Source organism: Zonotrichia albicollis, chromosome 3 (genome assembly GCF_047830755.1).
Source record: "Zonotrichia albicollis isolate bZonAlb1 chromosome 3, bZonAlb1.hap1, whole genome shotgun sequence".
In the NCBI taxonomy this organism is placed as follows: domain Eukaryota; kingdom Metazoa; phylum Chordata; class Aves; order Passeriformes; family Passerellidae; genus Zonotrichia; species Zonotrichia albicollis.
The window spans coordinates 89,610,200-89,628,676 of NC_133821.1; the positions used below are offsets into that span (position 1 = coordinate 89,610,200).

The 18,477-nt window shown below is 41.2% G+C and overlaps 1 protein-coding gene across 5 annotated transcripts; it reads right to left on the reverse strand.

Annotated features, from left to right (window-relative positions):
• Nucleotides 1-4,543: 4,543 nt before the first annotated feature.
• SLC66A3 (solute carrier family 66 member 3) lies at nucleotides 4,544-15,708 on the reverse strand. 5 transcript variants are annotated; one of them, XM_026793588.2, is made up of 7 exons: nucleotides 14,992-15,264; nucleotides 12,829-12,911; nucleotides 12,315-12,384; nucleotides 11,623-11,680; nucleotides 10,338-10,458; nucleotides 9,159-9,200; nucleotides 4,544-7,320 (listed from the first exon to the last, which is right to left on the reverse strand). In XM_026793588.2, the coding sequence occupies exons 1-7, from the start codon at nucleotides 15,132-15,134 to the stop codon at nucleotides 7,232-7,234; spliced, it is 606 nt and encodes a 201-aa protein (XP_026649389.1). In that variant the 5' UTR covers nucleotides 15,135-15,264; the 3' UTR covers nucleotides 4,544-7,231. The 5 variants fall into 5 exon arrangements, 2 of the variants coding, with proteins under 2 accessions (XP_026649389.1, XP_014122651.2); XR_012579707.1 differs by lacking the exon at nucleotides 4,544-7,320 and having other exon boundaries at nucleotides 8,784-9,200; nucleotides 14,623-15,708; XM_014267176.3 differs by lacking the exon at nucleotides 4,544-7,320 and having other exon boundaries at nucleotides 8,784-10,259.
• Nucleotides 15,709-18,477: the final 2,769 nt, after the last annotated feature.

The window sequence follows — 18,477 nt, forward strand, 5'->3', positions numbered from 1 at the left end:
TTCTTGTGCTTCTGAGCATGGCCGATGCTGTAACCAAAAACATGACACAGAATCACAGTAGGATGTAGGACTTGGAAACATGCAAGAGACTCAAAGATCTTAGCGGTGACAGGGGCCAAATTTAAAACATCACTGAAATTTCACTTACTTTCTCTTACTGCCTCTTGAAAACACTGAACCTCCTACATTTTGACAGGCATTCAGTGGCTCTCTGAAGGCAGCAAGGCCAGGAAAGCTGCCACTGAAATTATGGGCTTTTTCTCTTTAGTTTCTTTTTTGTTTCTAATGTTGAATGATCATTAGAAATTTGAGCCTTTCTGTTTGTAATCTTACAATGTATTAATTTCCCATCTAGCTTTGAGAGAATCCTTAAAAGAGAATTATATCTTTTGGTCCCAAGTGCCTTTACCCATCCTGTGCTTGTGAGGTTGTATATGGGATGCTGTGAAAAGGGGGAGCTTATATGAAAGCAAACTTCTTACCTGCATTGCTCATACAAACCCTTAATCACCTCCTTATTCTGATTTTGAGGCGGAAGAACAAGGTCCAGTTCAGTGAACTGGAGTATTTCAGTCTCCTCCACATTCCTGGGTAGTTTGCCTTGACATTCGTGTTACAATAATGATTAATTTTTTTTCTCATGTAATCATAGAATGCATCAAGTTGGAAGGGATCTATAAAGATCATCGAGTCCAACTCTCTGCTCCTCACAGAACTACCTAAAACTAAACCATATGACTAAAAGCATGATCTAGACACTCCTTGACCTCTGACAGGCTTGGTGCCTTTCTCAGTGCATTACAGTTTTTCACAAATAATCATCTCTGCACATAGTACACTTTAAATTGAAAACATTATTTCTTATTTTTTAAGATAATCTTCTGAATCATTTTGGGTTCTATCAGAATCCCAACGATCACAGAGTTTGCCTGCTGCTTTGAAGTACCCCTCATGAGGGTGGGAAGGATTCTTCTTTCTAATCTCCATAAAAGATATTGATGGAGTGGTTCTGAAAATACAATTTGTGTTCGATATTGAAGTTGCCTAAAAATTGGACAGGTATACATGCTCAGACATTCTCATCTGAGAAACTGGACAAGTCTACTGCAATGTGTGTGGCAGAGAAGAACACTCAAAACACATCCAGCCTAGTTCTCCCCAGAAACTACTGCAGTGAATGGAAAAGCTGTAGCTGTAACATAGCTCTTAAGAAGTGGGGATGTAGAGAAAATAATGTATTGGCACAGGGATGCTAATTACCAGGTCTTATTAATGAAAATTGGGGTGTGGAATCTATGCCACTTTGTGGGCAGGAAGCAGTGTTTTTTAAAGGTAAGAAACCCACATTACTACGCAATATTGCAAGGGTGAAGCCGTGGATTTGACTGCAGCTGCTTTTGCTCCAATAATCTTGTAGAAGGTGCAAGATGAAAGTGAGCTTTCAAAATGAAAGTCATGGTGAAAGGTCTCAAAATTTAAATTATAAGTGTATGTAGTCTTGATACCTTAAAGAACTCTGGAAAAACACATCATCACCCTGAAAAGAAAGGGCAGAGTCCAATAATACCATGTCCCTGCAGCCCTTACTTGTTGGAGGAGCTGCACAGAAATGTTTCCACAGCCAAGACAACTGCATGAGATCCTTCAGTCTTACCACCTCATTTTAAGGTCAAGGCCTCCAGTGTTTGTTCAGAGGTGTGTGCCTGCTTCTCTGCATACTGTCCCTGTGGGCCTCATGTCATGTAGTTCTTGTCATTTGTCATTACTGTTTGGGGTGCTTTTTGCAATAGCCCAGGATGCTCTTGCACCACTTGGCAAGCATGGCTATCCAGCGACTGCACACCAGGCTTGTGAGATCACAGCCAGTCCTCTTGTCCTTTGCATCACCAACTGCTGAGACTTTGGGCACTGAATTGCCTTCAATAAGTGCTACTTTTTATTAACAAGTGAACTGATAGAAACTTGTTTTGGAGTTACCTGAGATATTAAATCCCTTTATGTTTTTAAGACTGAAGGAGCTGCATACCCCACCTGAGGTCTGAGCTCTGTTTCATACTGGCTCACCTTGCACTGTCTCTGACCTCAACAGTTCCATTTTCTGGTAGGCTCTTGGAGCAGGCCTTGCAGTTGAGTGCAGGTCTGGCTGCAGCTTCAGGACTTGGATCTGCCTGCTGGTCCCATGGTCTCATGCGTCTGTGTGATGTTTTCCACCATATTACAGTCCCTGTGTCCTGGGGGCCACTTGAGACTCAGTAGGATCTGCGTAGCCTTTAGTCCAATCTGGAGCCATGGGGAGAGGCTCCCCTGCCAGCTCTGTTCTGAGCTACGGCAATGGGAGTTGTATTACTTGTAGGCATTTGTGCAAATTAAAAAAACCAACATGGCCGAGAGACGAAAATGCCCATGAGCTCAGAGAGTCCATGAAGAATGTAAGTTGTGCTGACAGTGCATTTCATGGGGGAAAAAAACCCTCACAAAATAAGTCAGACTCTTGAAAGACCACTGTACAGGATCTGTATATAGTCAGCTGTTCAAAGGTGAAAGAACTTCTCTCCAGTAATTATTTAAAATATGCTTTATTGAAGCTCAGTTCGTGCTTCATTAAGATTTACCTGACAGAGGCAACAGTGAGGCATAGGATGTGTGTTACTCCATTTATGATTTTCATATAGTATGAGTCTTGGTAGTGGTGGCCAAAGCCTTCGCATTCCAAAGCAGAAATCTTGTACATTCCAGAGCAGGCATATACACAGATGACTTGCAATTATAATAGGGTAGTAAGTAGAATTGATTTTCAGCACGGAGCCTTGTTACTACACAGTTTGAATCAGAACCATCATGAGCCAACTTAACTTGTCATATTTTAGACAGGTGCAGGTTCTGTTCTTTACATCGTTTTCCAGAATACCTGACAGATAAAGTGTCTGCCCTCTTAAAGCTCCCTCCCTGTGAGTCAGTGATACCACATAATGCACAGAGGTACCTGTTTAGGCTTCTGACAATTTAAGAAAGTTCTAAGATAAAATAATGAAACAAAACAGGGTATGAACAAAATTGTGACAATTATTTAAACTCTTCTTCAAGTATCCCAAATTAAATTTCATCAAAACTATGATGTAAAAATCTCTTACTTTACTCCTAGCCCAAAGATTGAATTTTTTTTCCAAGACACAGATGGCTGCCCCAAACTACTGCCAATGTAGAATGGAATAGCTGACACCTTTAACTTGAAAATGACTGTATGTCTGTCTTGCCACTAGGCAGGAAACACCTGAGGTCCATCAGGACTCAGGTCTGTGAGGCTTGCAAGGTCTTGTAGTTGGATCCATCACAAGTGATGATCTGTCAGATTCTTACAGTGATGTTCATTGTGGCTCCCAGGCACCTGTTTGACCTCAACAGTTGTCATCACCGAGAACTGTGAAGTGTCCTGGAGAATGCTGGCTCAAAATCCAGCAAATTTAATTTAGTACAAACCAAGAACTTTAGAACATCCTATTTTTTTTTTTTTCAGTTTCCTCACCTTCAAAAGTGAGACATCCTTAGACCATTATTAGTGATGACAGTGACATTTCATGTTCTGCTTCATACATAAATAAGAATTTCAAGTATGGAAGAATTTGGAAGAGAGAGTTAAAACCAGCCTGATGAGAATTTGGAGGGAAGTCATTATTATTTATCATCAGGGAAAATACATGGCTGGGAAACTACCTCATATCAGTTATCTCCACATCTGTGGAGTTTTTCATTTACAATAGTTCGTTGTGTGGACTCAGCTGTTATTTCCTTTTTTTGTTTTCCCCCTATTACATATGTCACTAAGTGGATGATTGTTTGGTGGAGGAAGAGTAATTTTACCACATTTAAAGAAGTGAGTGAAGGTGTTCTATAAGATTGGGGCCATTCAGCTAATTCTGAATTACTTTCTCCAGAGTCAAACTGCACTAAAATCCAGCTCTCAGCCTGCAGCGGCTGGGGGCTGTCACTGCCTTCCCAGCCCACTCCTTTCTCTTGTGTTTCAGTAGATCAGCTGAGCAGAGCCAGGCTGGGGAGCAGCCACGTGCACGTAAGGCAGACAGAGGCTCGGAGCTCAGGCAGGGACAGGGGCTCCTGAGCAGTCCAAGCAATCCCATCCCTTGGTGGATTGCACAAGGAAAGATCTGTGTCTGCTTCGCACAGAATGCCCAGTGCTAAGGGAGGCCCATAGGGAGGGGAGAGGATGCGTTTGCATTTGTGTTCAATGTTTGTTCACTGAGGACAGTCCAGAAAAAATGAACTATACACCTCTTCCCCTGTCCACATCCATGTCCAGACCTGCAGCCTGCTGTCTCTGGGCTCACATCCTCATTCTTTCGATAGGAAATCTCATGGTAAATGTTTTCTCTCATACAGCTGAAGTGAGCTTCTAGCTTACCTGCTGCCCAATCCAGTCACAGTTTGTCACAGCCACTGCTGGAGGTACTGGGGTAATTTAGTGGACTGTACTGGAACTCAGAGCTCGTCTTCTCACAGACAAGAAGACTCAAAGTTTTTGAAAGCCCTGGCAAGACACACACTTTGTCAGCCAGGGCAGGACAGGTTGTGTTGCCTTGTAAGCATGTTGGTACAATTAGACACCGAGTGTGTAATTCCACACCTGTACAGCATCTGTGAATGGGGCTGGATTACTTCCAGCCCTGTGGACAAGAGCTGCTTACTTGCTTACACCTTCTGCCGTAAATCCAAGATGCTTTCCCTGCTTGCTTTTGCCCTGCTGCTGCATTACACAGCCAATGACCTCCCTGTTTCCACCCTGATACTGGTGAATGACAAGTTTAACAAGATTTATCCTGCCTATGTGTTTGTCTAAAGCTGTTGCCTTTAATCCAGCCACCGAGAAGATTATACTTTACCTACTAGAAAACACAGTGCCTGCGCTTTCATGGGGCTTGCCTGGAATTTGAATGTGCCTCTGTTTATGAAAGTTACTCTCTGAGAGAGGAAAAAGTGTGTACAACTATTTACTGCTAGTTTCTGATTTGTTCCATATCTCTTGCAACTTGAATTGATCCAGCTTTCCAAGTCCACAAAATTACTTTACCTTAAGTTCACTAATTACCCAGCTTTTTTTTTTCTCAGTCTTTTTTTCCCACAGGTTTCTAAGGTGATTTATTCAAAATGCATTAAGTAACCTATTAAGAATATTTCAGTATTTTATGATAAAAAACCATCTTGAGGTGCTGATTCTCAAACCAAAAATGGAGCAGCTTCATCTTGCTACAGCATCACTCAGGAGTGAAAGATGTCAATAACAGAGAGGGTTTGAATTCCATACAAATCTTTCTCTGTCAAGAAAAGGCTTTAATTAAAAAGCAAGTGTGGGTTTTTTTCATTTTAAGATGCTGGAGCTCTTTAGCATTTGGCAGGTCACTATTCAGCCTGATGCTTCAAGTGTTAAGGTGAAAGCTGCCCATTTATGACCTGTAATGAATATTTCATTTTCTCTCCATATATGGAGAGAACAATAAACAATAAAAACTCAAATGCAATGAAAATTAACTAAGAATGACACTATCAATCTTGAAAAATAGCATTTATTAGTATCACCTGGAAAACGTATCACATGCCACTTGCCACCATTTAGACCACTTCAGATACTTTACACACATTTAGTAAAATCAGAATGTTTACAATTAATCTTTCAACCAACATTGAAAGATTTGACTTTTTATTGGAGCAGTAAAGAAAAGCTCATCTTTGACTTGCTGTCAGTGATGTGGGATACATGAAATCACTGCCCACAGACACATCTCTTCCCAGCCCTTCCCACTAAAATTTAGAGTACAAAGCAGTTGCTTTCTGATGGTGAATGCTCCAATTGCTGCGTGCTCACTGGCAGAAACATCTGCTTTTGCAGATCCCTCTGCTCCACAGCAGTCACACAATTTAGAATGTTTTGAAGAAAACCTGCCTCAAATGGAGTCAATGCAGTCTTCCCATAGTTTTCAAGGGTGTTGGGATCAAGGGTGCCTAGGTTTTTTACATGCCAATCAACAGAATACCATAAGAACTCTTGGAATGTTGTATCTTTTAATTTTGGGGAATGTAATGCTAAATGAAGGCAAGCTGTATGATTACTAATGTAACTTTTGGTTGTGAAGGCAGTACTTTCAAAACCAAAATCCTCTGTTAATAGTTGTCAAGAATATCCTTTCCCCTTTTTTACTCTAAGTACTACAAAATTTATTAGAATTTCTGAAGTAAAAGTTTAAGTGAAGTCTATGTTCTTCAACACACTTAGCACTGACGGGCCAAAAATTCATGAACCACAGAGCAGTATCACCAAAACCTGACAACTGCAGGAGATCAGTCTGCTGAGATGCATCAAGGTGCACATGTCACTGTCAGTATGGGTGGTGTTTGGGAATTCTGGATATCATTCCAGGAACTTTTGCTTGAATGGTATTTTTAACTGTTGGCCACAGTTTCATTAATTCCCATACATTCCTGTCCCTGCTGTTCCCAAAACTAGTATGTTCAGTGAATGACAGTTCAGGTTGAAAAATAATTTGTAGTTGAGTTTTTGCTCTCTTATCCAATAAAAACTGGGTATGCTGAGGAAAGTGACTATGGGTATCCTGTATCAGCTGTATAAATTGTACTATTTAAGTGTTGCATGTAAGTGCTACAATCCAACTGGATTTGTGATTTAGTAATTAGAACCTTATTCTGGATTGGGCCTTGACTCAGATTTTCTTCATCCTAAAATACAGACAGTTAATGTTGAACTAATTGAGTTAGTTGCAAGAAGAAGACAAACTTCTGTTGTGGTTTTACAGTTTTGCAGCAGGACAAGTCAGTATGTTGGTGCAAAATTGATCATGTATAATTTGAAGAAAATTGCTTATATGTAACCAGAAAGTACTGAAGTGATACCAGAATATATATACATCTAACTATGAAATACCTTGTAGTAAAAAATCCAGAGAAAATGTGATATCAGTGAAACTTGTCTGAAATGACCAATAAAAATATGCTGCTTAAATTAAGTATCTTATCAGAATTATTTCTAAGAGAAAGAAAGCATGAATGTGCTATACTGTAAGTCTGTAAGTACTGTAAATACTATAAGTACGCTAAAGGGTAAATACTAGAGAAAGAGAGCTTCCTCAGTCTTTGAAGAATTCTTAAATTCGTTAGGCTTAATTATATTTTTTTTTATGGTAATGATATGTGTGCTGATGAGTGTCGTCTAATCAGTCTTTTTAATCTTCCTGTAGTGCAGGATTGTGGCTGTGACCCAAATATTGAGAATGAGCATGACTATGAAACGGATGAGAACTAAAAGAGAAAAAAAATATTGTAAGCATAAATCAAAAACATCAACTGCTGTTACAACACTGGTTTGTAAACTTTTGCTGGTGTACACACAGGCTGGTTCACATTTGGAAACTGTTTTCAGCCAATTAGTTTCAATTACCATGTTCAGGAATACACACATACTGAGCACGAATCCAAGCATTTAGCACTTGATCACTTTCAGAGATAGCTCAAAATTATACACTTCAGTACCTTTAATTCTTTTGTAACCTGGAGAATAGTACAAGCATGAGAAGCCTCATATAAATTTATATGTACACCAAAAGTTAAATTCAGAGTCACAGCTCACATGTCCTTTATAGTTGCGAGTGTTATTTATAATAAAGGAACTACTCTCTACTGCTATCTCTTAAGTTTAGACTTTGAGAAGACAGGAGATACTTGGATCTGTCAGACTTTAATGACAGAAAATCTGACAAAAAAGCAGTTTTTCAGTACCTGAGTTAAATCAGCTTTAAACCATAACAGCACTGTACCTCTACCTGTGAGAAGGTATTTAAAGTATAGGTATGTCTGATGTCTGTTTGGTAGGTGGAATATTCACAGAAATGTACACAAAACTCTGTTTCAGAACAATGTGATACCTGACTGTTTCCTATGTGTCAATGTGTTCAGTGTTGCAGCTTAATGGGGCACATTTTCCATTAGAGCAGCACAGCATCAGTGATGCTGCTGGCCCTTCCATGTGCCAAAGTGGATGGTGCTGTGTTTCAAACAGCAGCTTTACCCAGCACCAGCTTTGCTTTCCTGGTGTTTTCTCCCTCAGCACAGTGAACCCCTCCCTCCCCCTCTGTGTAAATGTGTAGCTGTGGGTGATGTGGACTCAGCACCTGACCCTTACCAAATCCCTGCATGAGCATTTTGCCAAATTTTGGTGACCAGTTAACTGCAGAGCCCCACAAACTCCTTACCTTGGCAAAGAAAAAGCAGCAATCATGGGGGTGGAAATGTGGGCCAGAAATGGGACTTCCCTTTGCAGTGAATGACCCATTTGAAATGCTTGCAAAGCTACAGCTTTATTGGGCTGCAGAGGATGCTTGGAAATTACAAAATCCATTCAAGTGATGTTTCTGATGAAATAGTTTTGAATGAGAACAAGGAACCACCAGATGAAGTACAAAGGCATTGTTACTGTTCTTGCATCCACCAAGCCTTGATTTTGAACAATTTACTGAAAAATCTGTGATATTCCCTAGCTCTTGTGGTTTTCCAGGACGGTAAGAAGCTGCTAAATAAATCTGTTTTATAATTTGTTGGAAATTATATATTTTAAGTCAGTTTTTAAAAATTTCTTACTAGCCTACCATTTTATTTTCAGCCTGCCATAAACTTTTCAATGTTGGACCTAAAACTGTTCACAAACTAGTTTTAGTTTTTAGTTTTGTAAAATAAATTTTTAATTCAAAAAGCTGTCAATAAGTGAAATACTTATCACTTGAAAATCTCATTCAATTACTACAGATTTTTTAAACTTTTTTTTGTATATTTATTTATTTATTTATTAAAATAGTAAATATTTTAATACTTTATTTTGCTATTTTCAGAATTAATTTCGTAATGCTTTTGTCATTTGAAAAAAAAAAAGCCTTTTGGACCAGTTGCACGACATGACAAGTATAAACAGTTTTCTGGCTTTTTTTTCTTGATGTCTTTGCCTGTGTAACTCCTGCCCTCACCATGCTAAGCTGTCACATTCATGGTTTGTTCTTGTGAGACTTTCTAAGTGTTTTGCAACACAACTAAAGACTACTGTGACAGCTGTTCCCTTGGAAAGGCAGAGAATTCCATACTTCACTCACCTGCATAATCATTTGTAGTCATTAGAGTTGTAATAATTCTTGCTGTAAATTGAATGAATTCTGATTAGTGGAACACATAGGACACATTTATACTTCTAAAAAATTATGAAATATCTGGTTTTCAACAGAAGATCATATTGCATGAAAATATTTACTGTACACATTCCCACTTTTAGCGTGTCCACTCTGTCCACTCTTCATTATTTTGGCTTCGGAGATCAAGCTCTCAAAGCTGACTGACAATATATTAAGGGTCTTTTTAAATGAGAAAATCACAGGTATAATTAGAATTTTTACATCTATCACTCTAGACTGGATGTGGTCACTTTACTGCTTTTCTTTCTGTTCAGCCCCTCTTTCAGGAGCTGACAATGAGCTACAGTCACAGTTGAGTTAGCATGATTTAACCATTGGGAATGTTCACATGTGTGCCTTCAGGTTTTGCAAATACAAGGAATTCAGCTTCCCTTCCCACAAGGAACCTAAATGTTAATTATTTCACGCTTGCAGCAGAGTAAAAGCATTTATAAAGTTTACTGTCGCTGTTTATCACAGTGTAATCACTTGTAATTACTGACTTTTTTCATGTAGAAATAGATCCAGCATCACTGGATGATGGGTTTTATTGTGAGAATATTTCAAATTAGTTTTGTGAAGATGCAAAAGGCACTTCTGACAAACAGCTGTTGTTGCAGACCACTGGGGAATTGCCACAGGAACTCTACAAATGACTGTTCATAAATTCTGTCAAGAAATGTAATTACAAGTAGCCATAGAGTTAAAGGCATTCAGTTAAAGTGTGTATTTATTTGTAGACAGCTTTTCAAAATTAGCATTGTCTGACTGTATACCTGAAATTTTAGCACATTTTCATGCTGGACCACTAGTAACTTTATTAAATCATAGAACATGGAAAAGTTTTCCTCATAAAGACAATCTTTCAGTTATTTCAATTCCAGTTCTCTTGGTCATATTCACACTTTAAGTCATTGGTTTTTATCACTAGTGTCAAAGATAAAACTTGTTTTCAAGAGACTGTGTTATCTGAGTCCCAGGTGTCAGCACTGAGGGAAACGAAGCCAAGATCTTCACCTGCTATGACTGAGTAAAGACCTATGAAAAAAGGAACTAGGAGAACTCAGGAACTCGGTACTTCACACCAAGCTGTCTGTAGCTTACCTGCAGAGGCGTACACAGACATGCCCCAGGTCAGGGCATTCGCTTGTCTGGCATCCTTGGTCTCCCAGAGATGCTGCAGCTGAACCAGCCTACTGGCTGCACTGACGAGTGTGCACAGATTCTGAAAAGCAGGTGAAAAAGAGAGAGAACCTCTGCCATGGTATTACTTGAATAGGAGAAGCTTTTTCATTTAGAATTAAAAAAAAATTGACACTTTTCCAGTATGTGGCAACCCAAGTGCTTTGGCTTCTTACTAAGGAGCAGTGAAGCAAAAACTGGGACTGCCAGAAACAAGGACTCATTTCTGAGGTACTGCCCAGCAAAAAGCTCAAAGAGCACAGTTGCTACTGTTGTTGACAAATGCTTGACAGAGGCAAATGCAGTAAGAAGCAAGGAAACAAAAAAGGATTCTCAACCTGCTCCATAAAACTGTTTACAGAAGTCACCTAAATGAGATGACCTAGTCTAAACAGCAAGGTTGATTCAGACCATCTGTTACCATTACGTCTGGCAAACCAAACCATAAAGGAATGAGAAAACTGACAAGAATGTGTGGAAAATTAGTCCAATTGGAGGGAAAAAATAGTAACAGGAATGCACTATTCACTCAGTCCCCCTTTTAAAGGGGATTTTGCAAAGGCAGCAAGAACTCCACACGGGCCTTTGTGCCATGCCTGGATTTCTGCTGCAAGTAAGGATGAGTGTAGGGCTTGGAAGCTTTTCTCCCCATCTGTATCATCTTTTGCATGAGCAGATCCTGTTCATCTCAATTACTTTTTTACTTTCTCTCTCCTGCTAAGAAAAGACCATCTTTAACCTTTGTAGGTGTCATCAGATTATCTTTTTCTTGCAACATTGTATGACTAAAGGGGAAAAAAGAAATATGTCACAATCCCTGTTTCAATGCTTTGATGCTCTATTCTCTCCCTCTTGTGTTAAAGGCATATTGGTTGGGATTATGACATTAGGACCAAAGTGGCAGTAGAATTTCAACATTTTAAGTATTTGCTAGTTTTAATTAAGGCACCACCAAGTAACAACTTATCTCAGAACATGCCTTTTTAACCCCCACAGAGTCTCAATTTTGAGTGCTATTTTCCAGCTACTTGCAAAAGAAAGAACCTGTATCTGAAAACTGGTTGGTTATGCTGAAAGCTAACTAAAATGACAAATTCTTCCAAGTACATTTATATAGGAGAGAGTCCACTAATAAATACTTCCAGAAAAAAAAAAGTCATTTTCTGTGAAGATGTAATGTAATTTCAGATAATCACGTAGCACTTACCATGGCCAGGTCTATTATCCACTTCTGCAGTGTTATCATATACCAACCCACCCAATATCTTATATTACATTAAGTTTCATAGCACTTAAATTATAGGATACAAAGTTCTCAAAACTGCCTGGGGAATAATATTTTTTTAAACATCTGGAAATAATCTTATTGAAACTTCTTAACAGACTATACAATCGAGATAAAACATATTCAAAACTGGTTGAAACACTAAGTGTTCCTATTTTTCACACTGTCTTTGGTCAAATAGTGTCTGGAGTTTCTCAAAACCTGCTCCAAAGCACAAGATTTGAGATTTAAACCCAAGTCCTATTTAGAAAAAACCCAAACAGTGCTGTCTTTATTGTAAGTACAACCTGCAGGAGTAGGAATTTAAAAAAAAAAATAATTAAAAAAAAATCTGATATTTCTACTCTGCATCCCTGTAGAAAAGATGTAAATTAAGAACTTAGTTTACTCTTTATCAGTTGGGAGCCTTCTAAAGCAGAGCAAACATATAAAGCTTACTTCCTGCAGAGGTTTTACTGTGATCCCAGAAATCAGCACAGGAATGTGGAATACATGTTGAGAGGTGCCTGAGAATGATTTACAATAGTAGCACACAACAAATGATGACACAGCTGCCATGCAAAGAATTACCAAACAAGCCACATAAACCAAACCTCCCAGATTTCAAAGGATACACGAGTGCATAGAAACAAGCTCGTCTCACTTTTCCACTGAAATGCATAATACAGCCAAGGAGAATGACATCTGCAATAAACAAAAGGTGGCTTGTCACAGAAAGGACTGAAGGGGCCCAAACACAATCCCAGACAGTTCCACTGGGCACCAGGTCTGTGGAAACTCCTCTCTTACAGCTTTGTCTCTCAAATGTGATTGATGGCCAAAATACTGCAATCTCCAAAACTAAGCTTTCCTTAGAGTCTGGAGTGTTTAGTATGTTTCTCTCCCATGTGGAGAAACCAGACAAAAGGATGAGTTTACACTGTGACTCTGTGTAATAATTAGGTTTTTCTCCTCTACCTGACCATCTCTTTCAACAGCATTTAAAAGAATTCAGTTTTATATAAGATGTTAATTCCCTCTTTCCCCCAAGTCCAGCATCACTGCAGTGGAGCACTGTACTTACATGCAGAGACTTGGAGTGCTGAATGAGCCCCATTCCATTTCCAAAACATGCCTTACAAAAATTACCTTGTGCAATGACGACAGGAAACTCCAGGTACGTCTCCAGGGGGTAACCATAATAGATGTGGTACCTCAGAAACACAAGGAGGCTGAACAGAGAGATAAAAAACATGACTGCACAGAGGGACACAAATGCCTTCACAACTTTTATACTGTTTGGTGGTGCCAAAAGGCTTCAGATAGGTGTAGCCCTTGCTGTCAAACTGATCAAACAACAGGCACACAGAGCAAGCCTGATCATTCTGTAATCTATTTCTGTTACCCTCACTGCCCACACTTCTCACCAAGGTCTTTATGTCACAATCCGTAGGGCATAATTTTATTTATTGTAATTGCTGAGAAAGAAATGAAGGCTTTCAGAGCTAGGAGATACCTTCTCTCTGCAAGAGTCTTGGCATCTCCAGGATAACTCTGATTTCTTTATTTATGTCTGTAGTTCAATTTGTACATTAGGCAAGTTTTATAGGGGTAGAAAATGTCTTCCAAGCTGTCTAGACTGTACTGTTATGAGATTACATTACGAGTGTAGCTCTACTGGTCAGACTAAGAGTCTGTTTTTAAGTTCACCAAACAATGGCAACTTTCCTTCCTGCCATTCCACAATACAGTACCCAAAAGGAACTGAACTTTTATGTTTTCTGTACTTCCAGCTCTCCTGCAAGTCCATGGGGTTAGACAGAAAATTCAAAGCTGTAAGGAAAACAGAAAGGACTCAAACCAGTTTTACATAAGAAGAAATATTATGGCTTCTGGTGTAGAAAAATGGCAGAAGGAACAGCCTGCCTTGTAAGAAACTGGCTTTTACAGTATTCAGAATTTAAATATCTGCATTTCCCAGGAATGCTATTTGATGTGCAGTCAAATCAGATCCCTAGCCACCAGCATCATGTTTCTGTGCCACCCCTCACACCTGGTCACTCTATGTTGATTTCACAGAACCAGCCCAGCTTGCAGTGGCAGTCACACAGCTCCCTGCAACTGGATTCAAAGTATTTAAAGGTAGGAGAATTAACAGTCTACTAAATACAATAAATGTTTCAAAGAAGACCAGAACCTGTAATTGTGTGGGTACCGTGGTTCTCACACAGGTGCTGAAGAGACATTTCCAGCTTCTCCAGGCTCATCTCAAACATTACTTACAAACACCTTTTTAATGCACACCAACGCACGCAAATGATTGGAGTGTTGTCACCGCTTTTTGGCTGAGGCTGTGAGGTCAGTCATCTCTGCTGGAGCTCCAGTTTGCTTCGTTTACTCGGAGGTGTGTTAAGGGTAAACAGCAGAAACTCGGGTTCAGTGCTGTAGGGAGAGGCGGGCGGGGAGCGGCCACGGCGGAACGTGAGGGATCCCGCACAGCTCCACTGAGAGGTGTCTGTAAACGGAGCTGTGGCCCTGCCTGGAGACACGGCACGGGCACCCTCAGACACACCACGCCGTTTTTGTCAGGGGATTTTTCTGGATAAACCCTCTTTCCTAGTGTTCTGCCCACCTCAAGGCCCCGGCTGGGCCAAGTCAGGGCTCTTCATGGTGCTTTCTCTCGCTTGTACCCACACCCGAACGTGCACGCAGCGAGCTTATTTGTTTGTCGTTTCATACAATCCTCTTTAAGCAAGATTTAATAAGCCTAGCCCATGTAAGCTCATTACAGGCTCACAAGTCTTTGGAGTTTGACACGGCTTGTAATTTTCTTAAGGAATTATTTAAGTCTTACTGATTCGGGTGAGGGAAGCCTGTCTGACGAGTACAGCTACCTGCACCACAGGGCACACGGGCCACCGAATAACCTAAACACAGACTTACATCCTCTGCAGCTGCTGTATGCAGCGGCATGAGTGGTCCGGGATGGTTCGGGCAAGTTAAAAAAGACGAGTTTCCCTTTAAATGAAAAAGCGGAATCACTAAAACAGGAAGTTCCTTCCCGAAAGGCTCTGTGGGCTGAGCTGGGCTGGTGCTGAGCTCCGAGCGGGGCGATGTGGCTCCGCGGGAGCGGGGAGTGCTCGTCGCCCCCAGGCCGCCCCTCAGCGCACCCTCAGGCCCGACCTGAGCCGCGGAGGAAGGAATGAATCCCCGGCTGCCGCAGCAGCCCCGGGGCCCCGCACTCCCGGCCGAGGGGACCCGCGGTTCCAGCCCTGCTCCCGCCGCAGTCCCCGTGTGCCCCCGCCGCCTTACCCGGCCAGCTCCAGGAGCAGGCTGCTCACGCTGAGTCCCCACGCCGAGCCGGCCCTCAGCACCGCCACCAGCTGCGGCAGCTTGATCACGGCACACACGGCCCAGGTTGTCAAGTGCACCAGGTCCAGCAGCCCCGGCGCCATCCCGCTGCGGCGGCCCGGGACGGGGATCCGGGGAGCGGCGGGCAGGGTGCGGTGGGACGGTGGCGCCGGCGCTGCCCTCACGGAGCGCCCCGGGCCCCGCACTGCCCGGGACACGAGAGGGGAGAGCCAGGCCCGGCGGAGCACCCGCGGCCCCGGCTCGAGGGGCAGCGCCGCGGTCACCCCCGGCCCGTGGGGCTGAGCACCGCAGTGACCCAGGGACCGCTGGTTGAGGCCTCCCTACCTCTGATTCCCTCGGTGACCGGGCCGAGAACCGCTCGGCTCCAGGTTCGGAGCGTTGCTCCTGGAATGAGTTTATTACCATAAACAGCATCCTCGAACAGGGATGATGTGATGCTGTGCCGGCCATGGGCCGTGTTCACCCCGGAGCTGTGCAGGTCAGCCCCGGCTTTGGAGCTGTAGGCTGCAGCTCATTTTTCTCCCCCAAAGTAGAGTCCCCACTGCTCCAGCGCCTGTTGTTTTCAGGTCATTCTCTCTGAACTGCCGTGAAACTGATTCCTGCAGCAGGGATCACACGGGTCTGACAGCAGCACTTTATTTTTACAAGAAAAGTGTGCAGCAAAATTAAAAGTTGCTAAATGCTGAACTTGTCAGATGATACCGAAATTGGCTGAAATAAGCTTTTTAATACAATTTGAAGTATTAGAAAGCAGGCATTCTTTACTTGTGGAGGACACAGTAGATTTATTCTGTGTCTGGAGTGAGACAGGGATTTTATTCATTAGAACTATACATATTCATTAAAACATGCTTCTTATTTAATATATAAATATCACTTTCCTAGAACTAACATGCATGCATTCACCTCTTACTGGAAGTTTATGGTTCTGGAGGTTTCTTAAGAGGGGTCTTCAGTGATTGTATTCACTGAATGCTTTGATATTAAAGGTGACTTTCCCTGGAAGTTTTTCTTTGTGTATGCACTGTTGTTTCTTGTTATATAAAATTTGCTAAAAACCCACTGTAGGCCTCCTTATCTATTTCTCCACAGCTGTGTTTATCATCCTGTGTGCATGCCTTTACATTCTTTTTTTTTTTTTGACAGTCTTTCAGCAACATCAGGGGAGCTGAAAATTGTTGCTCTTTAAGTTATTTATCACAGGTTATTGGAGATGGAGTAGCTTCTCCAAAACATGCACCTACCCACCACACAGAGTTACATACAAAACTAGTAAAGTTTTTGCACTTCTCAGTTTGTCAGAACTAAATAAAGGTTATCCTAGGACCACGCATTTGTACTGATTATGCATGCTCTGAATCTTGGCTGGTTTGTGCCTGCATAAGGCCAGAATTGCTCTGACTGTCAAATCTACACCATTAATTTGGAGTTTTAACTAGAATGTAATTGCTTTAACATGAGGGGTTATTTGCAGGCATAGCATTTCTTCTTTTTCATTTTAATTTTAATGAAAGTTGTATTTACTATGGCAAATAGTTCTTAAAATGGGTATATTGCATTAATTCCACATACCCTTGGTGGTATTTCAAAACTGTATTTCTAATTCTGAATTTGTAAATCACGTTGCCCTTTGTAATTCAGTCATAAAAGGAAGCAGGTATGTAGAAGTACATAAAATCTCAAAACTCAGAAATACATAGCCCCCAATACAAAATTCTTATGTAGAAACTGTGTTTCTGTTAATAAAATTCAAAGTAATCAAGCTTTTCAAAGACAATAAGCTAAAAGAAAAAAAATTTGTTTGATTTTCTTGATAAACTGAATTGTTGATTTTGTGGGAACATTATGTACTTGAAAAAAGTTGGCAAATTGTCATACACGATGAAGTTATTTAAAGTTAGGTCTGAGGTGTAGATGTGTCTGTCATTTCAGATGTTATGTTATGAAAATAACAGAAATATCTAAGATAGAAATTGCATATTTGCACTGCTGTGTGGATGCTGATCCAAAAATCCTATAAAATTGTGAGTAATGTGTACTGCCTTGTACCTCTGTAGAGTAATCAAGAAGCTGGACTACAAACCATTAAGCAGGTCCATGAGCCCATTTTATTCAACCATTTTTATATTTAAGAAGATATTAAGTATTTTGCTTTAGTCAGCATTTTACCTTTTTTAAATCCCATCCTGCTTTGCATTTTAAGCAATCATATGACCAGGATGATTGACCATCTCCCCTGCCCTGTCTGTGTAATGGCCCAGCTCTGCATCTGTTCACTGCCCACATGAGCAACAGCTTAGGGAAGGAACAGATGTCACAGTGCTGGGCAGCCCTGTCCAAGGTCAGGAAGAAAAATTTGATCTGTGAGTATGAGAAATTTGAGTATGAGAAATTCTTCTTAGTCTAAATTATTTAGTTCTACATCAAGTTTCAGTTTTGGTCAGTTGCAGCAGAATGCAGGACCCCTTCAAATTACAGTTCAGGAAATGAATTCACAGCATCTGAGTCTCCAGTGCAGATTGTGAGTTCTGCAGCAGATGGGCAGTGGTTTAACATTGCTGCACCTCAAACGGGAATGCACATGTTGATTCCTATTGAAAAAAACACAGAGAAGGAAAATAATCTTCCAGTAGTAACTAAGGACAAAAAAGCCAAAACATTTTTTTCCACATAATGATGTTGGCTTATCACAGTTGGGTTTTTGAACAGAATAATGCCTTAAATTTTGTGGATTTGCAAGGAATGCAGAGGGTGCAGTCTTGCTGGTTATTTCCACAGCCTGCCACGCTAACAGGGAATGGTTCATTTTACAGATAATAGATGTTTTAAGCTCTAGGTTACATCCACCATTGAGGGACCTGTGCAGATGGAGACAGTTCCTGAGAGACACATAAAGGAAGGTTGGGGGTGAACAGAATTGCCAGGGACACCAGGTTACAGGAGGCTCATTTGTTTGCCCAGGAAAGGGAGCATGAACACAGGGTGTCAACACATAGAGCTCAGGAAGTAAACCAGAGGATTAGACATACCAGCACAGTGGCAGGGCTGGGACCTCTTAGGCACACAGGGACAGCGTGGCACAGCACATTACAGGTGGCAGGACTCAAGCTTTTTTGGAAAATCAGACAGGGAAATGAGTGGAAGTTGTGTTCTACACAAAACAGTTTATATTTGCCTGGAGCTTTCCCCTGCTTGTTAGAATAAGCACTGAGTTGGCTGAGAGCTGAGGGTTCAAAGTTGGTGGGGACACTGCCATGGGGAACACTGTGCAGGCACCTTCTGTAAATTGTCTGATCAGGAAGAGGAAGCAGATGAAGCTTTAAATAACTACAAGGAGCTCACAGTTGTAGGTACGGGCTGCTTTGGAATACAAAATTGCTCTGCTCTCTGGAGGAGCACCCAGTGGGGTAAAAACAGTCTAACCAA